This window comes from Epargyreus clarus, unplaced genomic scaffold (genome assembly GCF_041222505.1).
Source record: "Epargyreus clarus isolate Ecla_fem2 unplaced genomic scaffold, WU_Ecla_fem_2.2 ptg000032l, whole genome shotgun sequence".
NCBI lineage: Eukaryota > Metazoa > Arthropoda > Insecta > Lepidoptera > Hesperiidae > Epargyreus > Epargyreus clarus.
Genome location: NW_027332237.1, coordinates 9,246,500 through 9,274,132, shown reverse-complemented (window position 1 = coordinate 9,274,132; position 27,633 = coordinate 9,246,500). Strand labels below are relative to the sequence as shown.

The 27,633-nt window shown below is 42.3% G+C and overlaps 1 protein-coding gene across 2 annotated transcripts; it reads right to left on the bottom strand.

Annotated features, from left to right (window-relative positions):
* Positions 1 to 523: 523 nt before the first annotated feature.
* Positions 524 to 27,071, bottom strand: SMC5 (structural maintenance of chromosomes 5). 2 transcript variants are annotated; one of them, XM_073090356.1, is made up of 21 exons: positions 26,724 to 27,071; positions 26,213 to 26,354; positions 24,992 to 25,192; positions 23,455 to 23,675; positions 21,951 to 22,197; positions 20,722 to 20,929; positions 20,144 to 20,288; positions 18,321 to 18,462; positions 14,976 to 15,116; positions 12,729 to 12,790; positions 11,244 to 11,407; positions 10,185 to 10,314; positions 7,344 to 7,479; positions 5,478 to 5,684; positions 4,990 to 5,073; positions 4,346 to 4,567; positions 4,119 to 4,228; positions 3,478 to 3,595; positions 2,983 to 3,140; positions 2,301 to 2,418; positions 524 to 1,725 (listed from the first exon to the last, which is right to left on the bottom strand). In XM_073090356.1, exons 2-21 carry the CDS (start codon positions 26,309 to 26,311, stop codon positions 1,588 to 1,590), a joined length of 3,051 nt encoding a protein of 1,016 aa, XP_072946457.1. In that variant the 5' UTR covers positions 26,312 to 26,354; positions 26,724 to 27,071; the 3' UTR covers positions 524 to 1,587. The 2 variants fall into 2 exon arrangements, with proteins under 2 accessions (XP_072946457.1, XP_072946456.1); XM_073090355.1 differs by having other exon boundaries at positions 26,732 to 27,071.
* Positions 27,072 to 27,633: the final 562 nt, after the last annotated feature.

Genomic DNA, 27,633 nt, shown 5'->3' with positions numbered 1-27,633 from the left:
TTTTTAAGTCTTATTGTTAATTTGAATCATAATAATGTAAATAATTGTATTTCTATACGGCTCTTTATACCCGAGTACCCGACCGTTGACAGTAAGGTTTTTCGATTGTATGCATGTATAAGTCTCATTCTTAGTCCAAACGGCTTAACGGACTAACATATTATGAGGTGTCGTTGGATTCGCCTAAATTGTGGGAGTGACAAACGCTATAGTTTTAAGCAGACGGTTTTTAGTTTTAAAATAATTACTAGTTTAAACTTGATGTAGTTTATCGCTCGCTGATGCACTTTTCCTTATTGCATAGTTTTAAACACATCTTAGTATGAGATGAACTATAATAAAATTATGGTTATACATTACAACACTAAATTTCTCATGTAACATCACAGCTCCAAACCTTATTTAACACATTATGAGTATTATTTGGTGGTAAAGTACCTTGTGATCATTTTTAATATATCTCAGTAAAGTTATTTTATTTAACAGACTGACTATTTTACTGATTGCTTTAAAGATTTTGATATGTTTATTCGTTACTTAATCTCCAAGCAGCTTATTAGGAACTTAACTGAGACAATGTTATTAAAAAAGCAATTAAACTTTATGATTCTTTACCAAAAACCAGACTTAAATTTATCACCAGTCATCAGATATACGAGTTTCTTGCATCACAAGATTAATTTAGGTAACACGAGTTAACTTGTGTAAAAAATATAAGATTAGAAAACTTATCGTAATTCAGTGATAAAGTAGTGATAACCTAGTAAATAAAACTCGGTCTCAATCAGGGCATCCGAGGTTGTATCCTAAGTACCTCTGATTTTTCACTTATGTGCGTATTAGAAAATACAACTAGCTTAAATGATGAATAATAATAGCGTGAGGAAAAATCTTAGGATAGTTACAAAAAGTTATAAAGGTCTATGAATTCTACCATTCCGCACTTGGTGGACATGGACTATGACATAAACCCTTCTCAGTCTGAGAACACCCTTAGGGGTCATCCATAAACTACGTCACACGAATGTCTTGATTTTTTACCCACCCCGACATTGTCACAACTGATCACATTTACTCATTTTGCAAGTTTACATCTACAAATTATTGAATTAGAATACCAGTTCCGAAATTATTTTTATTTCCATTTAAATTATCTATACATATAATAAAATTGTTAATGTATTCCATTTAAAATGTGACGTCACGAAATTTAACTCCACCCCCTTGTCACATAATGTTACACGCTACTTTGTCGACCCGCTCCCTCCCCTTAATGTGTGACGTAATTTATGGATCACCCCGTACCCAGCAGTGGGGCAGGATTGGGTTGATGACGCGGTAGTTTCTTATTGTAAGAAAGGGACTGATACTTTTCCGAGGCGTTCCAGCTTAGTCCTCAGGGGTAGCGGCGCATCTGTGGCCGACCTTAACACAGCCTTCAAACCAGAACACAGCAGCGCCTAACACTGCTGTTATGAGGTAGAAATAGGTGTGGCGGTGGTGCCGCCGGAGTCGTTCCCGACCACAAAGGGTCTGCCACCTTTAAGATGGTATGCTCTTCTGACTTCTGCTACTCCTAATGGTCCGTTAACGTTGTGCAGGTCTGTAGGAGCGCATCTTCTCTATGAAGGAGTCGATGTTCCATTGGTCATAGTTCATGACCTGCTTACCGTTCATTATCGTGTGGACCATTATATTGGGCTTGTACTCCAAGTTGGGCAGTAACTGAAAAATAAATAATGTGTCAATTTAGGCAACCTACAGAAAACCTTGCTGCAAAAATTACGACAAGGTCTCGCGATAAATTTCATCGCATTTTCAATTGATTCCTAGATTGAAATTATTTTCTACTTTTTAGTTGATTTTATCATAAAAGCGTGTTTTTTTTTGTTTTTTTAACTATATTTATTAAGAAATTATTTTCAAAATCACCCATAACTACTTTTCAATCTTTAACTATTTTATACCTTGTGTTTATCATTTTAGTAAAACTGTTAATTATTTCGTTACTTTAGTGAAATTAAAGGATAAAGGCTTTTGTTTCCAATAATATTTTGTTTTATTTAACCTCACTATAACCAACAAGCAGTTTTCATCGTTTACAGTGATGTGATTTTTTTAACTAGACGAGATCCCAAAAATCTCTGGATCCAGCGGGATTGATATTTCTAATCCCGCGGGATCTCGACTTTACGATCTCGAGGCGGGATTGCATACACTTGTCGCGTCTCGTTTCTATATTCGGAGCGGACTAGCAGTTCGGCGCGTAGCTCAACATGAATAATATGTAAAATACATACGTTGGGTGTGAGTAAGAAGTATTGGCCCCTCTCGGCCTCCGTGGTCTCCTTGACCAGCAAATTGAACATGTTCCGCTCGTTCGTCGCGTCCATACCTTGGTTGATCTCATCCACACACCTGAGTGAAGGGAAATTTTGAATTTAGCATACAAATTAATAGTCTCTCACTGAATTCACAAAAATGTCAAAAGAAAACGTAATGATTAAAGATTTGGGTTTGCTAAGCAAAATCAACGCATTCGTAAATTTTACATAGATACGTTATTGCTGATAGTGTTTTTAGTTAAATTTTAAAATATCAAACTGAATTTTGGTCAATTTAAGATAGTAAAAATAGATTGTATTTGAAAGTTCTGTTATTTGGGACTGACTTAAAGTGCGTATGTTTAGTGTGGTGTGTTTACATGCATGTGTGCGTGCGTGTTTGTGTGTGGTGTGTTACATGTGTGCGTCCGTGTTAGTGTGGTGTGCTTACATGCATGCATGTGTGCGTGCGTGTTTGTGTGTGGTGTGTTAAATGTGTGCGTTCGCGTTAGTGTGGTGTGCTTACATGCATGTGTGCGTCTGTATTAGTGTGGTGTGCATGTGTGCGTCCGCGTTAGTGTGCGCGGTGTGTGCGCAGTGTGTGTGTGTGTGCGGTATGTGTGCGCGGTGTGTGTGTGCGCGGTGTGTGTGCACGTGCCGGAAGGGCGCGGCGTGGTGCCGCTGCAGCGCCAGCAGGTAGAGCGCGATGGACAGCGCGCGCTCGCCGCCGGACTGCGTGTGCTCGGTGAGCAGGCTCAGCGGCTGGTCGTCGCGGAACTTCACCATCACCGCCAACCCGTACGAACTGAAGTCCTCCTGCACACGAACACCGATCGCGGATGAAGTATGCAAACGGAGTCACCGACGTGACAAAAACTTCGATCACTAATAGGAACTATATACACAATCCCATACAACAATGAACATAAAAGTGTTGTCAAACGTGTTTATAAAATTCTAAGTCGCAGAATCTAACATTAATGCAAAATCAGCCTTATCACCATAGAATCGGTTTCCTCTCGGACGGAGAACTATGTCTAAAACCGTCTTGACAAGTGTCAGTCGATCAAAACAAGTGGCATGCTTGATTTTCATACAAATGACGGTACATGTGTCATCTACTTAGATATAGGTCTGTGGTTGCGATACTGACCTCGACGGCGCCGGTGGCGAGCTGCACCTCGCCCGCGCAGCCGACCTTCGCGAACAATTCGCTGAAGCGCACGTTGATGTCCGCCAGCAGGCTCCTCACGTAACTCAACCATTCGTTCCTGTACCATAAAACGATACATACTTAGGGAACGTACCCATACTACCTGACCTATTTTTTAATATTTTTCGTCCCCTCCCCCCCTCCGGTGACCACGCGAAGTATATGCTAAACCCCCTAAAATTATTACATAGTATTGCGAATGTGAATTTTTATCATTCCGAACGCAGAAAATGAAACAAATAAGAAGAAAGTCTGTTTTCATTCAATCAGCGGACGTTTCGACATATGTGCGTCAGCGCTACCAACTGAGAGTTTAAGAAGCGCTAAACACTCCGCGCCATATTGAAATATAGAAAAAAAGACGCGAGATTTCTCTCGATGAATTTGACTTAGAAATTCGTAAATATATTATTGAAATTATTACCCTCATACAGTTAATTTAAAAATCAAATTAAAAATTTCACAATTTAATTTAAAAAAATTAAAATGAGAATACAATAGTTTGAAGGCGGTAGAACCTTCTGCTGTTAAATAGGACTGTACATTTATATAAAAAAAAAAATTAAAGTAGTTACACATACTTCTCTCTATTTATTTTATCGTTGAGACCCCTGCAAGCGTTCGCTCTCGAGTTGATTTCTTCCGTCAATTTATCTATTAATCTCTCGTTCTCCTTAAACGTCTCCAAATCCTGTCAATAAATAAAGCATAATGAAATGTTTGAAATATTTTTTATACAGGGTGTATTCTTTCAAATAGGCCTTCATGGTTAAATCCGAAACTACAAGGATTAGGGAAAACTGCCGACCTGGTCGTCGCTGCGGCTGAGCAGGCCGGCGCGCGCCGCCAGCTCGTCGCCGTGCGCCCGCAGCGCGGCCGCGTCGCCCGGCAGCGCCGCGTACAGCGCCCGCTCCGGGAAGCGCGCGTCGTGCGGCTCCAGGCCGCCGGACGCCCGCAGCGCCGCCTCCTTCTTCTCGCGAGCCTTCAGCCTGGCACCCCGCTCCAGTTGCGACACCCTCTCCGATTCGTTCTGAAAGAGACGGGCGCGATTCTTCGTTTTGTGCTTCTTTTGTACGATAATTGGCAATGAAGCGGAAGCTAAACTCCACAAACAGAAATTTTATGAAGTTAAAGACGTTTGTCTCAGTCTACTAAAACAGTTATTTTAGTCTGACATGTGCTGTTAGGTGACAGAGAAGAGAAACATAGTTTCGATGCTAAGAAGGTGCCAAGGACCCCCGAACACAAACATAAACTCACGTTTCCTTGCACTTGGTCAATGCGATGGACTACGGCCTAATCCCTCTCTACCTGAGGGGAGAGCCGTGCCCAGCAGTGAAACAATAATGAATTAATGACTTTACAAGTAATAAAAAATTTGCATGCACGGGATCCAAATCGGGAACACGATTAAATTCTGCAATTAAAATGTATAAAACTCTTTCATATTACCTGTGCTTTTTTAAGGTTATTTATAAGTTCCCGCAATTTCGCTTGCTGAGCACCGATTGAATTTCGAATTAATCTTAATTTTGTCTGCAAAAAAAAATACTTATTAGTACACCATGTAGTTGTCATTTTTTTCTTTATTTTTTTTATTACGATAGATGGCGATGTTATCCTGATTCAGATGTTCATTTTTCCATAGATGGACCAAATTTTAAATGTCATACATTTCTCATAAAAAAGCATACATGCATTCATGCAGTGTGCGTCATCTGATTCAACCCCAGATAACATTACATTAGTACCTAAGGTCGGTCACAGATACGCCACTACCTCGGACTAAGCTGGAACGCCTCGGAACAGTATGTTTCCCTTACCACACCTCTTTCCTCTTCAAACCAGAACACGGCAACGCTTACCACTGCTGCTATTAGTCAGAATACGTACGTAGTGCGACCGAAGTCGACCCACAGAGGGTTCCTTACAACACTAACCTTAGCGTATGTGTTTTTCGCGACGCGGCGATGCAAAGCGCGCAACACGTCGAGCATGTCCGCGTGCAAGCGCAGTTGTTTGTCGACGTACTCGCGTTGTTTGTTCACACACTTGCGCCGCTCCTCTGTCAGGTCCACGGGCGTGCGGTTCTCGAGCCGCTCCACGTTCTTCTGCTCCGACATTATGTTCACTGCCAGCTGTTGGATCTAATGAGATAATAAAGAAATAATGTGTTACATACTGTAGCATATCAAATAAGTGATAGCCTAGTGGTTAAGAAACTCGGCGGCGTGGGGTACTCCATTTATCAGTTTTCAAAAAGCGCCCCACACTTTTTCCACAATTATACTATGTATAAAAATAAGTACGTACTATGTATAAAAATAAATATAAAAATAAGAAACTACCATTTGAAACGTTTTGTCTTCATAGGTCAAGATACGAGGGTGCGTTTTTAAGTCCGCGGAATGGCGGGGTTGGAGGAGGGATAGCGGGCTCCTTAAGGGTGGTACGTGTTAAGTGACTCATAAATAGTATAAATATAAAGTTTTATCACAATTGCATCATTAGTTTTAAAACTATCGACAATTAAACAACTCAATCCGGAAGAAAATTTGAAGTATGGAGAAAATCGATCATCGCGCCGTTGTAAAGTTCCTTACTAAGCAAGAAAAGTATGTGCAAATCATAATGGAGGAGATGTCATCGGTTTACGGGGACTCTTGCCCTGGAAAACGATGGTTTACAAGTGGAACAACCTTTTTAAGCAAGGCAGGGATTCACTTGGAGACGACCCACGATCAGGACGGTCTGTTGAGGTGACCACTCCGGAAACGATGGCGAAAGTCGAAAAATTAGTACTGGAAGATGCTCGACTAAAGAAGAAACAACTTGCAGAAATGGTTGGAGTATCGGATACAACCATTTTTAAAATTCTGCATGACCATCTTGGCTTGACTAAAGTCAGCGCGCGGTGGGTGTCGAGAATGCTCACGAGGCCTCAAAAACAACAGCTCGTTGAATGTTCCCGTGCGTTTTTGGACCTCTGTGGAGAAGACAAGGATATTGTACTGAATCGAATTGTTACTGGAGATTAAACTTGGGTTCACCATTATGAACCTGAGTCTAAACAAGACTCCATGCAGTGGCATAAAAAGGCTACAGCACCTCACAAAAAGTTTAAGGTGTCATAATCGGCCGGAAAACTCATGGCGACAGTCTTTTGGGATTCAGAAGGAATTTTGTTAATAGATTATAAAGATAAAGGTGTTTCTATAACCGGAGAATATTGCGCAAAAATCCTGGAGTGGTTAAAAGAAGCCATCAAAGAAAAAAGGCGAGGATAATTATCCAGAGGTGTCCTGCTGTTGCACAACAATGCGCCCGTACACAAGAGCCGTATTGCACTGGCTTCCCTGCATAAGGTTAGCTTTGATATTTTAAATCACCCACCCTATAGTCCAGACCTGGCTCCCAGCGCTTATTATCTCTTTCCAAAAATGAAAAAAAAAGCTTCGTGGAAATAAATTTTCTACAGACGAAGAAGTTAAGGACGTAAGTTTTCCGACAAGGAGAAAACATTTTTTTATGAGGGTTTAAATAAGTTAATACAAAGATCTGAAACATGTATTCGGCTTGCAGGAGAATATGTAGCAAAAGAAAAATAATTTTGTCATGTTATTTTCCCTCCTTGTCCCTCATTCCGCGAGCTTAAAAACGCACCCTCGTACCTCTGTTTACATTTTAGACACCTAATTATGAATCGGACTATAAGAGGAGACCGGTGCCTAGTGAGACAGTAATGGATCGACGACGAGATATAGTATAAGCATAAGCATAATATCCAAAATGTACCTAATACTTACTAATTGTATACGCTTCTTGATTTCTTTCCGCTTAGTATCGAGTTCATTAAGTCGGTTTTCTGAGATAGATATATTGTTTTCTTTAATCTGTTTATTTCTTGTGTCTTCTTGTTGTTTTTCTTCACACTTAGATAACCTAAAATTATAAATACATATATTCAGGGCGAACTCCACTACCGCGTAGTATCACTTATAAGGCTCAAATTCTGGGAAGTAATGATTAACTTGGATGCGACGAAACGAAAATTCATATAACTACATAAGACACCACATTGTTACAGGCATACACGCCTAATATGCTATTATTAATAATTTATCTTATTCACAAGCACAGTTCATATGGATCAATACCAAACACTCCCAGTAATAAATACAAAATGCGTCTACCCGCGTCATAACAATTATTTGGAACTCAGCTGCTCACGTGTTACCTCTCGTACTTCTCTTTCTCTTTACTCTGAGGGCTCACTGAAAACCAGCGCCGTGGTGCAACTCACCATAGCATTAATGCTGAGTGAGTATCTTTTCCGTATGCAATGAATACATACGTAATTACGATTAACCTACATAATTGTGTATTATTGTAATGATCTACTGAAGTGTGCAATAAAGAATATATCTATCTATCTACGTTACAGTAAGTTAAATAGCGTGGAGCGCTCGCGGCTGTACGGACCGTTGCCGAGTGTGGACTGACCGTGTGTGCCAGCGGGCGATCTGCTCCCCGTCGCGGCTGTACGGACCGTTGCCGAGTGTGGACTGACCGTGTGTGCCAGCGGGCGATCTGCTCCCCGTCGCGGCTGTACGGACCGTTGCCGAGTGTGGACTGACCGTGTGTGCCAGCGGGCGATCTGCTCCCCGTCGCGGCTGTACGGACCGTTGCCGAGTGTGGACTGACCGTGTGTGCCAGCGGGCGATCTGCTCCCCGTCGCGGCTGTACGGACCGTTGCCGAGTGTGGACTGACCGTGTGTGCCAGCGGGCGATCTGCTCCCCGTCGCGGCTGTACGGACCGTTGCCGAGTGTGGACTGACCGTGTGTGCCAGCGGGCGATCTGCTCCCCGTCGCGGCTGTACGGACCGTTGCCGAGTGTGGACTGACCGTGTGTGCCAGCGGGCGATCTGCTCCCCGTCGCGGCTGTACGGACCGTTGCCGAGTGTGGACTGACCGTGTGTGCCAGCGGGCGATCTGCTCCCCGTCGCGGCTGTACGGACCGTTGCCGAGTGTGGACTGACCGTGTGTGCCAGCGGGCGATCTGCTCCCCGTCGCGGCTGTACGGACCGTTGCCGAGTGTGGACTGACCGTGTGTGCCAGCGGGCGATCTGCTCCCCGTCGCGGCTGTACGGACCGTTGCCGAGTGTGGACTGACCGTGTGTGCCAGCGGGCGATCTGCTCCCCGTCGCGGCTGTACGGACCGTTGCCGAGTGTGGACTGACCGTGTGTGCCAGCGGGCGATCTGCTCCCCGTCGCGGCTGTACGGACCGTTGCCGAGTGTGGACTGACCGTGTGTGCCAGCGGGCGATCTGCTCCCCGTCGCGGCTGTACGGACCGTTGCCGAGTGTGGACTGACCGTGTGTGCCAGCGGGCGATCTGCTCCCCGTCGCGGCTGTACGGACCGTTGCCGAGTGTGGACTGACCGTGTGTGCCAGCGGGCGATCTGCTCCCCGTCGCGGCTGTACGGACCGTTGCCGAGTGTGGACTGACCGTGTGTGCCAGCGGGCGATCTGCTCCCCGTCGCGGCTGTACGGACCGTTGCCGAGTGTGGACTGACCGTGTGTGCCAGCGGGCGATCTGCTCCCCGTCGCGGCTGTACGGACCGTTGCCGAGTGTGGACTGACCGTGTGTGCCAGCGGGCGATCTGCTCCCCGTCGCGGCTGTACGGACCGTTGCCGAGTGTGGACTGACCGTGTGTGCCAGCGGGCGATCTGCTCCCCGTCGCGGCTGTACGGACCGTTGCCGAGTGTGGACTGACCGTGTGTGCCAGCGGGCGATCTGCTCCCCGTCGCGGCTGTACGGACCGTTGCCGAGTGTGGACTGACCGTGTGTGCCAGCGGGCGATCTGCTCCCCGTCGCGGCTGTACGGACCGTTGCCGAGTGTGGACTGACCGTGTGTGCCAGCGGGCGATCTGCTCCCCGTCGCGGCTGTACGGACCGTTGCCGAGTGTGGACTGACCGTGTGTGCCAGCGGGCGATCTGCTCCCCGTCGCGGCTGTACGGACCGTTGCCGAGTGTGGACTGACCGTGTGTGCCAGCGGGCGATCTGCTCCCCGTCGCGGCTGTACGGACCGTTGCCGAGTGTGGACTGACCGTGTGTGCCAGCGGGCGATCTGCTCCCCGTCGCGGCTGTACGGACCGTTGCCGAGTGTGGACTGACCGTGTGTGCCAGCGGGCGATCTGCTCCCCGTCGCGGCTGTACGGACCGTTGCCGAGTGTGGACTGACCGTGTGTGCCAGCGGGCGATCTGCTCCCCGTCGCGGCTGTACGGACCGTTGCCGAGTGTGGACTGACCGTGTGTGCCAGCGGGCGATCTGCTCCCCGTCGCGGCTGTACGGACCGTTGCCGAGTGTGGACTGACCGTGTGTGCCAGCGGGCGATCTGCTCCCCGTCGCGGCTGTACGGACCGTTGCCGAGTGTGGACTGACCGTGTGTGCCAGCGGGCGATCTGCTCCCCGTCGCGGCTGTACGGACCGTTGCCGAGTGTGGACTGACCGTGTGTGCCAGCGGGCGATCTGCTCCCCGTCGCGGCTGTACGGACCGTTGCCGAGTGTGGACTGACCGTGTGTGCCAGCGGGCGATCTGCTCCCCGTCGCGGCTGTACGGACCGTTGCCGAGTGTGGACTGACCGTGTGTGCCAGCGGGCGATCTGCTCCCCGTCGCGGGTGTCGGCCAGCAGCGCGGCGGGCTGCAGCGCGGCGGCCAGTGTGGAGCGCTCGCGGCTGTAAGCGGACACGCGCACCGAGAAACGGTGGTTCTCTGCAACGGACATTGAATGTGGTGAAAACAAAAAACATTTTTTTTACGAGAGGGATACCTTCAGAAAGTACCCTATGCCGTGGGAGGGACACGGGGTTATGTGAGATTCTTACGGCATTAAAACCCTCTCGGTGGCCGTCCTCGGCGCTGCGTAGAGGACCCCGGGATCTCCACATGAACTCAACCGGAGTCCTCTTAGCGCGTTGACCCGTCGGGCTCCGCCCTGGTGAGCTTGGCGCTCGCCACACCGTCTGGTGAACGCAACCCCGGGAGCCCCTTCTAGCCGCCTCTTACGACAGTCAAGCATACCGTAGCCCTATTCTGTTCCTGGAACTACACGGACGCGGGGGAGGTCCCTCGCGTTCCGACGCATTCCAGCTTAATTCTCAGGGGTAGCGTCGCGTATGTAGGCGATGTCCTTAGGAATCTAATCTTATTTGGTGTTGATTACACTTGTTGCAGTTGTTTGTTGTTGTTGGGTGGCAGTTTAAGTGCATACAAACGAATTCAATTGAATAAAATTATTTTTTTTAATTTAAAATACAAAAAAGAGTCGCCCAAAAATATTTTTATTTGTCGACATATTCTCCATCAAGGTCTATACATTTATTCCATTTGCTTTCCAATGCTTCTATGCCGATTAAAAAGAGATTCTTCGAGTCTTTCAAAATACTTGCATTTTTTTCCACTTATATAGTATTGTATTTAAAAATGTATCGGTCATAAATTGAGCCTTATCTGAAAAATCTTCGGATACCTCGGTTCAAAGGCCGAATTTCAACCACTAGGCTATCAGTCCTTATTTGGTCCTTATATGGTCAGAGTCAGAATATGCATATAAAATTTGGTGAAAATCGGTAAAGCCGTTTCGGAGGAGTACGGTAACTAACATTGTGGCACGAGAATTTTATATATAAGATTGCACTCACCACTAAAGAAGAGTCTGATATTCTCCGGAACTCTATTGCTGTTATGGTAAGTGTGTTCATTGCCTACAGGTATCCTGTGAAGGTTGTAATTCCTGCAGAGGAACTTCACAACCATCTCGGGTGCTGTGAATGTGTCCACCAGGTATATTTCGAAGCCTAGATGTCTGTAAAATAGAACCAACGAATAAACAAATCACTATTATCAAAAAAAAAACGCCATCATATAATTTACTCGAAAGGGAAGCTATGTAGCTTTTAATAGATTTCCCACGTTTTTAGGTACACTATAGTGTATTAAATTTACATGTTGTTGACAATCTGTTCTGTCTCACTACTGGGCACGGGTTTCCTCTCAGAGTGAGAAGGATAAGGCCATAGCCCACCGAGCTGGCAAATGGATTCACCGTTAAAGCAAATAATATATAATAATTTCTAACACATTTCTTTGACAAATCAGGGCTGCATGCCTGGAATTAAAACCTCGGGCCTCTCGATCGCAGTGTTTCAACAACTAGGCTATCATTGCGTAGTTTAATTAAATTTTCATTACACTTTACATTACTAATATTGTAAAGTGAGTATAGTTCGATTCATAATTAGGTCCGATTCCTCCGATTCATGTCCAAAATGTAAACAAAGGTTGACCTATCAAGTAAATACATTTTAAATGGTAGTTTCTTATTTTTGTCAATATTCAATTAATACAACGACAATAAAATAATAATCTAAATAAATTAAAATCAATTAATTTTTTTCCAATATTCATATTAACTCAATTTCATTTCATACAGTAATAATAAAAATAAACAAGATTTATGGTAGAAAATTGAATTGTGATAATGGTAACATAATCGTGATCCAAAACATTTTTTGTGTCATTGCCAGTGCCATTTTTATGTTTCGTAGTTTCGTTATGTTTCGTTTCGTGATGTTACTCATTTTCGTGATCGTGGTCGAACTCGAATGTTTTTTAGTTTTCATAGCGCGTTTTTTTTAATTGTGTGTAGTTATTAAGTTTTTGTTGAGTTTGTGAAAGTTTTTGTTTCTTGTTAATTTGTTAGGGTTTACAATACCTGAGTTATGTTTTGCGTCGGGATGCAGCAGCCAGGATACAGAAAGACCGAATTACTTATAGATATATATTTAATCAAAACCGAGTATTACAAGTTTTGGATTAAATCTAACCTAAACTATAACTAACTATCCTAAGTTATTTGCTGGGGCAATGTTAGCGCCCAGAGTGAATTCCCACGTGGCTATAGTTCCCAGGGACTACGAGGTGACAACGTAGGTGCGAAGTCAGCGTTCCCACGGCACGGCGGCGGTGCGGAATCGGAATAATTTCTTCGTAATAATTTTGTTTAAGGCGAGTGCCTATTGTTGGTTAAGGCCAATATATAACACCTGTAATAGTATTTTGACAATGGCATGTCTTTATTTACATTTTGGACACCTAGTTATGAATCAGACTATACATATAAATACCTGATCGGCGCTATGTCTGGCGCGGTGGTGTCTTGCTCTTGCGGGCTGCAAACCGCGTTCACCTACGGCGATATGGAAATGTACGTACAATTTATTTAATAATTGGCCAAGTGCGAGTTAAACTCGCACACGGCGGGTCCGTACACCTACATTTTTATTTTTTTTTTCATTTTTAGTATTTGTTATCATGACAGCTATGCATTGTGAAAACTTGAATTGTGAAAAATTGAAAAAAATGAAACGAATAAAAAAAACGAAAAATGCAAAGAAATAGCGGTTTCTTTCTTCCTTGCAATCTCTTCAGTAATTGAAGTGTGATAAATTGGTGGATAAAGATTATTGTAAAAGTTCACGATTATGGAAGAATATAATGTATTTTTGGAATCCTTCCTGAGTGTTTTAACATACAGTAGAAACTCGATTATCCGGCCCTCAGTTATGCGGATTACCAATTGCGAATAATTATATTAAATACCTATAAACTTTACAATTATTTTAAACCAAATTAAAGTTATTGTTTTATTTCATGATTAAGGCTTCAGTATTTTTATTGAGCATGTATGTTTGAAAATTTATTTCTTAACAAATATTGATTTTTATTGACATGTATTTGTTGTTTTTAACAAACATATGTATATTATAAGCTACATAATTTTATTATGCACAAAATTCGCTTTTCTTCATAAATTCGATTATCAGTGCCGTTTTTTTTTTATAAATAATATAGGAATAGCAGACGTGCATGCAGTCCACCTGATGATAAGTGGCTACTGCCGCCCATGGACACCTGTAATAAATCTCAGTAAAGTAAAGATTACTCGCTCCTAACAAGAAAATGTAACCTTTTGACAATTGTCACTGTCATCTACTTTCGTGTTTGAAAAATATTAAAAAAATGCAGTTTTTAGATCATTTACGAATAAAACAATATTTCTCCGCACTTTTTCTTCGATTTCGTGTTTTTGTACCACTTAACGGGGCATGTCGGCCCTGTTCCGCGTAAATTACACCATGACAGCCATTAAATGGCTGACATAATTGTCTGCCGTTACAAGACGGTGAGATACTTATCTATGGCTCAAATATATAAAAAAAAAGTGTGTGTGTGTCAGCTACGACGTACGATTGGAGTTTACTCCTTACGAATGATAATTATGATATATATCGAAAAAAGGGTAGGTAAATGAACGCATCTGCTAAAATGATAAGAGAAACAAACATATATCTGTAATTATTCGAATTATTTATATTACTTCAATAATGCGTATTACATAAAGTATGTTACAAAATAATATAAAATAACGCCATCTAGTGGCAAGTTTTATAAATTGTAAGTTTGCAAGTTTATCAATCTATGTATTTTGGTTCCAAATATTATAATGGTAACTTAATATAATTGTTTATATTAAAGTAAATTTTAATATAATATAATTATTTATATTTAAAACAATGTTAAACGTTTTATAACTTAAAACTTAATAATTATAATTTCTTTGCCATCTATAAAATATCCGTGTTGCAATTTACGGATGAAATTTATATGAGACTCAATAAACATGTTATTATATGTAATTTGGATTGTTTCTGAATGTTTTATAATTCTAGAATTCATTTAAAACGTATTGCTAATTTTATATAACTTATTTTGAACATAATTCATTAGCAATAATTCTGTAATAAATATTAAATAATACTGTTTTGATTTTGCCCGTTTATCGTTGATAGATGGTGCTGATCAATAAATGCATCCATTTTTATAAGTTAGATTAATATATCAGTAACTTACAAAAGCCTTTTTATGTTAAAAACTTATTTTGCTAATATTATATCTTATTCAATTGCTTACTGATTTTATATGTTACTCTTCTTTAAAAACGTTCATAAAAGATTGTTAATCATATTATGGCGCCAATGTTAATATTTTTCACAGTGTTTATAAATGATCAAACCTATAACTTAATTTATGCAAAAATGTAAACAAATTAGTTAATGACGTTTTAATGTTTTATATATTGCTAATTATTTTTATTGTTATAATTACTTTCATATGGGATTTGAACTTACTGTATTTTAAATTAATAAAAGCACTCTTGATTCATATTTTGGTTACCGTTACGCCTCAACTTTTCGTGTTACACTTGATTTTACTCCTCATAAAATTTCCGTACCGGGCCTTATAACTCAAATCGTTTCTTAAGGAGTAAACTCCAAAAAGAATAAAAAAAGTTCGTAGTGGTGCCGGCATACCTGCTTGAGGCCCATCTCCTGGCGCGTGAGGCGCAGGAACAGGTTCATGTCGTCCGCGTGGCTGAAGCAGAACGCGAACAGGTCGCGCGCCCCCACCGCACCCTCCAAGTACCGCGCGTGACGAGCCGAATGCAACTGGATCTACGCGACACATTCGAATGTACTTATAGTCGTCACAATTTAATAGGCCCATTTTGACACATGCCCTCGCTACGGCATTCAGCATGTGCCACACAAATCGATAACCAAAGAAACCGATTTTTACTACAAAAAGATTACAACTCCATATCGTACTGTATGGATTACTTAATATTTTGTAAACAGAATATTTGCTCAGTATTTTTATAAATCATCTTAAGATTTAATAAAAGAAAATAAAATAAATTATTTCGTTATTTAAAAATTTTATCTCTTTCAGAATTTTAAATAAAGCATGTCCGTGCTATCGTAACCTGTGTTTATTTTTTTCATTGTAACATTCACTTATGAAAAAAGTTCGATTATTTTATTGTTGTTATAATGAAAAAGCGATAAAAAATATTATTGGTAATTCTAAGTTTCGATAATTTGAAAATTAATCGATTATGGTTTCTTCCACATGATTTGAAGCCGCAAGCTGTAGCCGTAAATTGTCGTAAACTACTAAATTACCCGACTGATACAACGACGCCCTATGATACTTTTTGATGTAGGATAAATTCGGTTGTCCCGCAGCCTCCAGCACCGCAGTCGCCGCCTCGAGCTGCAGCGTACCTCGAGCACGATGGGCCCGCACACGTCCCCCCGGAAGCGCTGGCGGTTGTCCCGCAGCCTCCAGCACCGCAGTCGCCGCCTCGAGCTGCAGCGTACCTCGAGCACGATGGGCCCGCACACGTCCCCCCGGAAGCGCTGGCGGTTGTCCCGCAGCCTCCAGCACCGCAGTCGCCGCCTCGAGCTGCAGCGTACCTCGAGCACGATGGGCCCGCACACGTCCCCCCGGAAGCGCTGGCGGTTGTCCCGCAGCCTCCAGCACCGCAGTCGCCGCCTCGAGCTGCAGCGTACCTCGAGCACGATGGGCCCGCACACGTCCCCCCGGAAGCGCTGGCGGTTGTCCCGCAGCCTCCAGCACCGCAGTCGCCGCCTCGAGCTGCAGCGTACCTCGAGCACGATGGGCCCGCACACGTCCCCCCGGAAGCGCTGGCGGTTGTCCCGCAGCCTCCAGCACCGCAGTCGCCGCCTCGAGCTGCAGCGTACCTCGAGCACGATGGGCCCGCACACGTGCCCCCGGAAGCGCTGGCGGTTGTCCCGCAGCCTCCAGCACCGCAGTCGCCGCCTCGAGCTGCAGCGTACCTCGAGCACGATGGGCCCGCACACGTCCCCCCGGAAGCGCTGGCGGTTGTCCCGCAGCCTCCAGCACCGCAGTCGCCGCCTCGAGCTGCAGCGTACCTCGAGCACGATGGGCCCGCACACGTCCCCCCGGAAGCGCTGGCGGTTGTCCCGCAGCCTCCAGCACCGCAGTCGCCGCCTCGAGCTGCAGCGTACCTCGAGCACGATGGGCCCGCACACGTCCCCCCGGAAGCGCTGGCGGTTGTCCCGCAGCCTCCAGCACCGCAGTCGCCGCCTCGAGCTGCAGCGTACCTCGAGCACGATGGGCCCGCACACGTCCCCCCGGAAGCGCTGGCGGTTGTCCCGCAGCCTCCAGCACCGCAGTCGCCGCCTCGAGCTGCAGCGTACCTCGAGCACGATGGGCCCGCACACGTCCCCCCGGAAGCGCTGGCGGTTGTCCCGCAGCCTCCAGCACCGCAGTCGCCGCCTCGAGCTGCAGCGTACCTCGAGCACGATGGGCCCGCACACGTCCCCCCGGAAGCGCTGGCGGTTGTCCCGCAGCCTCCAGCACCGCAGTCGCCGCCTCGAGCTGCAGCGTACCTCGAGCACGATGGGCCCGCACACGTCCCCCCGGAAGCGCTGGCGGTTGTCCCGCAGCCTCCAGCACCGCAGTCGCCGCCTCGAGCTGCAGCGTACCTCGAGCACGATGGGCCCGCACACGTCCCCCCGGAAGCGCTGGCGGTTGTCCCGCAGCCTCCAGCACCGCAGTCGCCGCCTCGAGCTGCAGCGTACCTCGAGCACGATGGGCCCGCACACGTCCCCCCGGAAGCGCTGGCGGTTGTCCCGCAGCCTCCAGCACCGCAGTCGCCGCCTCGAGCTGCAGCGTACCTCGAGCACGATGGGCCCGCACACGTCCCCCCGGAAGCGCTGGCGGTTGTCCCGCAGCCTCCAGCACCGCAGTCGCCGCCTCGAGCTGCAGCGTACCTCGAGCACGATGGGCCCGCACACGTCCCCCCGGAAGCGCTGGCGGTTGTCCCGCAGCCTCCAGCACCGCAGTCGCCGCCTCGAGCTGCAGCGTACCTCGAGCACGATGGGCCCGCACACGTCCCCCCGGAAGCGCTGGCGGTTGTCCCGCAGCCTCCAGCACCGCAGTCGCCGCCTCGAGCTGCAGCGTACCTCGAGCACGATGGGCCCGCACACGTCCCCCCGGAAGCGCTGGCGGTTGTCCCGCAGCCTCCAGCACCGCAGTCGCCGCCTCGAGCTGCAGCGTACCTCGAGCACGATGGGCCCGCACACGTCCCCCCGGAAGCGCTGGCGGTTGTCCCGCAGCCTCCAGCACCGCAGTCGCCGCCTCGAGCTGCAGCGTACCTCGAGCACGATGGGCCCGCACACGTCCCCCCGGAAGCGCTGGCGGTTGTCCCGCAGCCTCCAGCACCGCAGTCGCCGCCTCGAGCTGCAGCGTACCTCGAGCACGATGGGCCCGCACACGTCCCCCCGGAAGCGCTGGCGGTTGTCCCACAGCCTCCAGCACCGCAGTCGCCGCCTCGAGCTGCAGCGTACCTCGAGCACGATGGGCCCGCACACGTCCCCCCGGAAGCGCTGGCGGTTGTCCCGCAGCCTCCAGCACCGCAGTCGCCGCCTCGAGCTGCAGCGTACCTCGAGCACGATGGGCCCGCACACGTCCCCCCGGAAGCGCTGGCGGTTGTCCCGCAGCCTCCAGCACCGCAGTCGCCGCCTCGAGCTGCAGCGTACCTCGAGCACGATGGGCCCGCACACGTCCCCCCGGAAGCGCTGGCGGTTGTCCCGCAGCCTCCAGCACCGCAGTCGCCGCCTCGAGCTGCAGCGTACCTCGAGCACGATGGGCCCGCACACGTCCCCCCGGAAGCGCTGGCGGTTGTCCCGCAGCCTCCAGCACCGCAGTCGCCGCCTCGAGCTGCAGCGTACCTCGAGCACGATGGGCCCGCACACGTCCCCCCGGAAGCGCTGGCGGTTGTCCCGCAGCCTCCAGCACCGCAGTCGCCGCCTCGAGCTGCAGCGTACCTCGAGCACGATGGGCCCGCACACGTCCCCCCGGAAGCGCTGGCGGTTGTCCCGCAGCCAGCGCAGCGCGCCCGCCGCGTGCGGGCTGCGCGCCTCCAGCATCCGCATCCGCTTCACATCCACGCTCTCCAGCTTCTCGATACTGAAAACGTGTGTACACGATCTTTACATTTAATACGTTAATATTGAGTATAAATAAAAGTGTGTTGCGCCGGAATGTAATCACAAAATAACAGAAAGCAATCTTCATACAAAGCGGGCTCGATCAACGCACACATAGACGCCGCTCACTGACACTCATCTGGGGGGGACTCGGGCACGTACGTGCGCGATTGTCAGTCCGCTTCTGACACACGTTTGGAACTGTTTTGTACAAGAAATGCAACAAAAAAGTTACCCTAATTGTGCCGTGTACGGTTGTTTAAATTCAACATTAAACTAAGAATTTTCGTTTTTTTATAGCTACCAATTTTTAAAGAGGTAAGTCAATATTTGCTGTTGAACCGAGCCACTAGGAGTTGATATTTTTAAAGAACGTGATCGTGGCAAGAATATATTTTAAAGTGGCTATCTAAGCTCGATTTATATAACAGCTTCCTATTTTGAATCAGTATAAATGAACCTCACTACATTTTTGTAATATCACGTCACCAAATATTACGTAACTTGAAAACATGATTTTTGTTTGTGTAAATATTGTGTTGTCTTTAATATCATTTTGTAGGTTTAGGTCTAAAACCGATAAGGCAAAAGGAATTGTGTAATCATGGTAATCCGTTTAGAAGTTATTAGGGATTATCCATTGTGTACATTGTAAAATGTTAAATTGTGTGTTTTGTTGTATTTGTGAAAAGTATTTGCATTGTAAAACTATGTTCATTCCTTTGTTTTAATATTGTAGAATACGTTTTTTTGGTATGCGGGCTAGTGTGGGTTTGGAGTATGAGTGCATCAGTTAAAGTATACAACCCTAGCGCGATGGCCGAGCGTAGGTATAAAAAATGAAGTACATATATGAGATTGAATTGTTATTTTTTATTTTGTGATATAATAGAGATTTTTTTTATGAAACTAACACTCTACACAACCTCATATAATATATATAAAAAAATTATATGTTAAATATTTACCTGAAAATTAAATAGAGAAACAATATTTTAGTCATTAATTCACATACTCGAACTAAACAAATATAGTATGTAAACAAAGTACCTTCGCTTAATTTCAAACATATAAGCTTTATTGTGCGGTTCAAAGAGACATATATTCATACCAGCCGTTGCAACTTAGTCGTTAACAGTACCCTTACCATGAGTTTTTACATTTTGACAAATATGACGGTTTTGGTATTTTTATACGTATTTGCCCATACAAATTCCAATCAGCGCCCCTAGCGGATTGTATCATAACTATAGTGTCAGTAATGTAACTATATGAATGGCGCTATATGTTTTGTCTCTCTTTTTTGCGAACATGTGATGTATCACAAAAAGACTTGAGCACTTACTTATTGTTACGTTTACTCAGTCTACTGAAGCAAACGGAACAGAATAATGAATTGAGTAAACGTAAGAGTAAGTACGTAAGTACAGTAGACAAGAATCTCTTACAAGTTTAGTTCGGACTCTTATCCGAGGTTCATTACAGATGTCCATTGGCAGCAGTTGCCATTTATCCACTTATATTTTATACGCCTCCAAAATATAACAGCTATAACTTAACTTACTCTATAACTTTATAAAATGGTAGTCCAAAGTCCAATTACAGGTGGACTGCATGCTCGTCTGCTACTCCTCTATCATATAAAAAAAAATGAAACTTACTTATCCCGGCAACGTTGTATTTCAGCCGTCGTCCTGTTCACAGATGACTGAATATCATCTTTCTCTGATGTCAACGACATTATTTCCCTGCTTAATGTATTTATTTGTATATTATAATTCTCTAGATCAACTCTTAACCTGTTATCTGTAGAAATAAAATAAGACTTTTAGAATACAAGGGGTTTTTGTTTTGTCGTACAGAACTCCAAACATGTTTATCCTTTAAAATTTAAAGTATATGTATTTAAAGTTTAAAATGTAAGCATTAACCACATATACATATGTAAAGAAAAAGTTTATTTTAATTTTTTTTCTCTATGTATTATTTTATTATTGCCTATTTATTTGTGACGTTTAATTCAATGTCACATAAATTTAAATATAAATGTATTTTAGTGGAATAAAAAAGGTTAAATGTCGTTTCTCTATTTACAGGTTTGTTTATTTATTTATTCATTTATATCATTTAAGTTTTATTATTGTACATAGAATATGTTTAACAGAATAAAATCTCTATTTACAGAACAGCAACATTAGTTTTTTTCACAAGAAAGAATGTTATTATACATATATCTCACCATCCCCATATTTCTGCAGTTTGTCACTTCTGTCATTTTGTAACTTATCAAGTTTAGTTTTCGCTGCCGCCAATTCCTTTTTATTATACTCCTCCCTTTTCTTAAAGTCAAGATACCATTTGTGTGCCTCTTCTATTTTGTCCTTTTGAAGTTTCACACATTGTAGTTGGTCTGCTATCTGGTCCTTGTACGTATCAATTTCTTTGGTCTGGAAATAAACAACACAAGAGTCTATATAGCCCGGTCAAATCAATATATATACGTATCAATTGCTGTTCGTTAGTTTCGCTAAAACTCGAGAATGGCTGGACCGATTTAGCTAATTTTAGTTTAGAACAATTTGTGAAAGTCCAGCGAAGGTTTAAAAGGTGAGTAGATATGAAATATATTTCATAAATAGATTCTGAGGCGGTACAAAGTTTGCCGGGTCAGCTAGTTAGACATAAAAATAGTGACCAAATAACGAACATTCCGGGAAAGCCAAATTTTCGTAGAGACCTTGGGTTTACCATTACAAATAAAGTGCCAAAAGTCCCCATCGATCCGATGTGTGCGTCGGCACTTATTCGGGATCAAACGTCAAAATTTTCATCATTCTAGAAGTTCTCTAAAACTTTCTAGAACCATTACAACCACCACACATATTTTGGAACTGTCTAGATCATTCCAGATAGGTATTTTTCGAACTTTCTAGTACATTCTATAGAATTGGGAACTTTCTTGATAATTTCAGAAATATTTCATAACTTTTCAGAAGCTCACTTGAGTTAGAACAGGACATTTATATATTATTTACATTGGTTAGAGAAGGACAGAAATATTAGTTTACAACACAAGCACCTACTTCCAACCACCCCGACGAAACTCCCTTACGCACAACAGGAGAACAAGCGGTATATGCCATCCCAATAGGAAGTTGATCGGAGTTGCGGATGATAGAGAAAATTGTAAATTTACGTACTAATATTCCCATTTTATATAATACCATTTGCAGGTGGTAATACGGACCCGGCAATCGTTGTGTTGTCAGATAAATAAAAAATGTTAAGGGTGAACCCTTATCACTTAGGGGTACGAAAAATAAATAGTAGTCGATTGTCACACCTACTGAATATGCATATAAAATTTGGTGAAAATCGGTAAAGCCATTTCGGAGGAGTACGGTAACTAACATTGTGACACGAGAATTTTATAAATAAGATATTTAGATTTTTTGGATTATTACATACCGTTTCTAATATATCTTTTTCTAGCTGGTCGATTTCTCTGTTAACATGTTCCATAGAATCTTCAAGCGGTTTCACTTTGCTTCCATGGGATTTAACAATTTTTTCGGCGGCTTTTTTTTGGTTTTGGTACTCTTCACATTTGTCCCTCAATAAAGCTTCTTCTATCCACAATTTCTTGCATTCGCACACTTTAATTTCCCTATCTAGTTGCTTCCTTTGATTTAATATTTCTATCTTTAGTTTTAGGCTGTAAGGTTAACCATCAATATCATAATCTGTGTTTATCTTATATTTGTCCTAATTTAATTAGCCAATATCGGTTAATTGTTCTAAAAATAATAACTACTGTAATAAATTATTTATAACTAGACGACCCGCGTGGCGAAGTGGTCACCTTACCGGTGTGACGCGCAGAGGGTTCCGGCTTCGATCCTCGGCCGGATACATACATATCTAATATAAAATATAGCCTATGTTACTCGTGGATAATGTAGCTTTCGAATGGTGAAAGAATTTTTTAAATCGGGCCAGTAGTTTTTGAGCCTATTCATTACAAACAAACATACGAACAAAGATTTCCTCTTTATAATATTAGTGTAGATTCAGTATTTATAGTTCTACAGTGGTAAATTTATTGACATTTTTATTCCTTAACCCCATTATTAATAGTGTATCCAATGTTTTGCCTAAAATCTACATTTTCCCACTTCATCCCCCCCTTAGGGGAAGTTGACAATTTTCAATCTTCATTAAATTTCGGCAAAAACTGGACAGATTGATTATTAATAACAGGTGTAAATAATAATATTTAATGTTTATAAGCGCAATCCGTATCAATATAGTGAACTGTGGTTTTGATGATTTTGCAAAGTCGCCTGGCGGAGCGGTCGTCAAATCGGACTGATACCGCTGGAAGCGGTGATACCACAAACAGTTCACATTGTGTTTTAATCGCATCATATCGCAGCACATGAGTAACATTACTACGATTGCCAAATCCAATCTATTTATTTGAAACATAAAATATTTTTAATATTGATATGGTCCCATACATGTTGTTAGGTTAGATAGTGAGATAATACCTTAAGACAGAATGTCTCTTAAGTAGAGACTGCATCAACCGACTTGGATTGCATGGATCTCACGACTTTTTACGGTGGAAGAGCTGAATGGCGAGGCTTGGATTTTTTTACGAGCAGTGTTTTTGATGGCATAAAGTGTTATTTAGTTATTATTCTAAAACCTTTGACTAGTAGAGTACAGAAAAAATATGAATTTACGAAAATATCCTTTGACGCAGGTAACATAGGAACTGCTTGGCAGTTATAAGGAGTAACTTAGGCTATATTTATTTTAAATAATAATATTGTAACATGCAAAGCATTAAAACTTAAAAACCTATGAAATGTAGACTATCTTCATATTCTACAGATTTCTTCAGATTTTATTACTTCAAATCGATAAAACCGTGACGTAGACCTCGTAACTATATAAAAAATGTCACCTTTCATTTTGCTTAATAAGTTCTTGTTTCCTTTGTTCTTTCTTTTTCAGTTCATCAAATATATTACGATGTGTATTATTAATGTTCTTGAATTCTTCTAACTGTTTCAATCTCCTGTTTTCCCCGACGGCTTGCAAGGTACTAATTAAACGGTCGTGTAGTGACATTTGGGCAAAATCTTTAACGCGGTGCTGTGGTAGCATTTGACAAAGATTATCAACCTGTAAAATATATTTTTTACAGTAAACAGGGTGATTTCATTATCATAAATAATAATTATTGCATAATAAACACTGATAGCGTATAGTGGTTACTTGAAGGTGGTAGAACCATTTGTGGTTCGACTCCGGCAGCACCACCGCCACACCTATTTCTGCCTAATAAACGCTGCTGTGTTCTGCTTTGAAGGTTTGAAGGGTGTGGTAAGGAAGACATACTTTTTCGAGGCGTTCCAGCTTAGTCCTCAAGAGTAGCGGCGCATCTGTGGCCGACCTTAGGTAGGAATATGTAATCCTATCTGGGGTTGATTACAGATGTCCATGAGCGGCAGTAGCCACTTACCATCAGGAGGACTACATGCTCTGCTGCAAAAAAAAACTAGGTACATATTTGAATGTGATAGGAAATTAATTGAGATTGTATAATGGTGATAGAAGATAGAGATAAGATTATATTTTTACACAATCAACAACTAACTAACCCAAGAATGATTATTTCGTCATTATGTTGCTGTCCCCTACTGGCCTATAGTCTGATTCATAATTAGGTGTCCAAAATGTAAACAAAGAAATGTCATTGTCAAAATGTGATTACAGGTATTGTAAACCTTAATAAATTAACAAGAAACGAAAAATTTCACAAAATTCAACATAAAACAAAATCTTTATAACTGCACACAATTAAAAAAAACGCGCTAAGAAAACTAGAAAAAAATCGAGTTCGATCACGATCACAAAAATGAATAATATCAACTACGAAACTTAAAAATGGCGGCACAACAAATGTGTTGGATGCCGATTGTGTGACCATTATCACAATTTAATTTTCTCTCATAAATCTTGTTTTTTATTATTATTACTGTATGAAATGAAATTGAGTTAATATAAATATTGGAAAATGTGAATTGATTTTAATTTATTTAGATTATTATTTTATTATCGATGTATTAATTTAATATTGTCAAAAATAAGAAACTGCCATTTGACACATATTTTCTTGATAGGTCAACACCTTTGTTTACTTTTTGGACACCTAATTATGAATCGGACTATAGATAAGTATAGATATAAGTATACAAATTTAACTGACTGCCTATTACTATTAAATAGATAAAGCGAAAAACACCTAAAAATAACTGTGTCTTGTATGGCTACCCCCCCTTTATTTGATTAAAACAACTTCCATTTCCATACTCAATAAAAAGTTCAAGTTCAAGAGATGAAGCCCTATGACAGATGGACAGATGTTGGATGCTTAGTAACAGGGTTCCATTTTTACCCTTTGAGTATGGAACCCTAAAAAGAACAGAAATACTTACTTGTATATTAAATCTGTTAATCAGATTTTTAACTGCAGTCTGGTTGCTTACAACCTTATTGATGGTCCATTTTGACGTATTGTTTCGGTTGATAACACGGGTTATTATCACATTTTCCTTCTTATACTCTTGGTACAGCTCAATTTCTATTATGGCTTCTGAGCATCCAGTCCTTATATAACTAGATAAATCTGTGTTTTTCTGAAATTGGAAAATGGGTTAAGTTGTATTGTTTGAAAAATAACAAAAATGGGCATTAGTCCATTGAAATGTAACATTTGGGTTGCAATGATCAGGAATTTTATTTTTTGGATGTCAAAGGCGGTTAGTGTGAAGCTAAATCCGAGTTTGTGGGGTCACAATTCTTATCCCTTAGCCGCCATCTTTAAAAGGAAGCGCAAATCGTTTTTACGTACTATCAAGCAAACTTTATGTCATATAGAAAATTTGTAAGAACAAGTAAGGTCTCAGATTGAACTTTCTACATCTCTGCTTCTTTAACTTTTTATCATAAAACCAAAAAAAATTTTTTTTATTTCCAGGACCTTATCGTTGGACGAACATAACGTCCCATAAAGCCGCAGTAAAATCAATACATACAAATCAAATCCAATACAAATCCAAATTCATTTTTACCTAACATACTCCTGGTATGGATACAAATGAAAAGATGAAAAAGTAAAGAAATTTTAAAATAAATCCCAAGTAGCATTTCATCAGCACAGAGAATCAAAAATATTTTGTCCTAGTACAGACAATTGAATTGATATTCTAATATATTATAATGTGCCTCGCTTGTAACCTTGAATGTATGACTCAACTTATTATTAAGTCCAGTATAATTGTAACTGAATTGGATAGATATGATAAGGCTAAAACTACGCAAATACTGCCCATGTTAATATAATGGTATGCTAAAACAACTCTTTATTTTTTTTATACTGTAATCTCTACTTATACAGTAACATTACCTATTCTGCATTGCAAAAACTTACTTGAATTATTGGCTCTAAATTGTATAATTTCAGGACAGATTGGAATCAATTTTTTTTGGAGCTTTGGATTTGGATCAGCTTTTGTGGAATGTTCCCCTTCTTTAAATTAAAAGGTTCCAAACTTCCTCTTTAAATTAAAAACTGTGTTGGTGTGTTCTTGCCAAAACCTACTACGAAATTTATGACTAAACTCAGAGCTTTAACAGGAAAACAGAAAATTACACACCTCATGAGACCCTCGAATTGATTGAATCTTCCCACACAGTCCCAATATCATTGCACTAACAAAAGTCGATTTACCAGATCCGTTAGGTCCAATTATCATATTTAAACATGGTCCCGGATATAACTCGACCTCTTTATATGTTCTGAAAAAATAAAAATCATGGAAAAATTCAGTTCACAAAAAACAGCGATAAACTAGTGGTTTGAAACTCAGCTTTACACATTGAGGTTTAAATCCCAGGCCTGAAAATGTCCGAAGTTATTTATTTAAAATTAATTGTTACTTGTTGTACGTTGAAAGAGTACAGTAGTCTAAAAAAATTAAATTCTTCAATGTATCAAGTCAATCCACTCCAGGCCAACAGGTTGGACTATGGCTTAAGCCCTACATTGTGAGAAATGTGTCGTGCCCACTTGCCCACTTGCAGCAGTGAGACAGAGGTTGACGATGAAAAATTGCAGTTGGACTTGACAGCACAAAATTGGCGGGAATTTTCTTGAACAACAATTACCTACTTACACAAAATTTACTAGTGTTATTCTGTATATGGAGCCGGGCTGGGCGCCAGACGTATTGTATACTCTCGGCATTATTAATAGCTAATAACTCCAAATCACTGGCCACTCAAAAACAGGCAATATAATTTACACAACATTAATTATATGTAGTCCTTGCCCAGTTTATTAAATAAAGACTAAGATAATATGACACATGACTAAGATTAGGTATAATAATTAAGACGAATATATTATAATATTCACTTTAAAATAATCTCTATTGACATTTTAGATAGTTCACTTAGCACTGGCACTGAATCACTGAAATTGAATAAAAAATAAATATGTTCTGACACTTCTGGTTCTGACAGAACAGGTCTGGCTAGGTCAGTGTTGCCAGGTCAGATTTGTAATATTAAGGTACACTGATTAAAAAAATACAGTAAATCGGCATCAAAATACAGTGAATCACAAATTTAAATAAATAATATTTGTATTATGCTATGGAAGAGCGGGGCTTCCTGTCACAGGTATAAATATACTTAAAAGGAGGCCCCAACAATGGATTACTGATGTAACTATATTAATACAAATAAAATATTTTCATTTAAAAAAAAAAAAAGTGAATCATAAAGTTAAATAAAGTGTTTTACAGTAAATAAAATTACATCATATTTTTGAAAAATCACATTGTATTTAAAAAATACATAAATTAATCACTATCTGTAACTTGGAGAAGATTTACTTTTATTACATATTTGATCACTGAAAGCTTTTATCATTTTATCATTAGTTAATAGTGACTGGCGCACTAAGATGTTGCCCTTAATTGTGTTCGTAATCGAGCGATTTCTTTTTTTTATTTTTATGTCGTTTATTTTGCTAAACATCCTTTCACGGTTCTCCCCTTTCCGGTCACGGTAT

Bases quoted from the DNA above. Each gene is read 5' to 3' on its own strand.
- SMC5 (XM_073090355.1), bottom strand. From the start codon at position 26,802: ATGCCGAGAGTATACAATACGTCTGGCGCCCAGCCCGGCTCCATATAC. The intron at 20,289-20,721 runs GTGAGATATATG...TTATTTCTACAG, and splicing joins ACTGCAGAAATATGGGGATG to ATAACAGGTTAAGAGTTGAT. The intron at 4,229-4,345 runs GTCGGCAGTTTT...ATTTATTGACAG, and splicing joins TCAGCCGCAGCGACGACCAG to GATTTGGAGACGTTTAAGGA.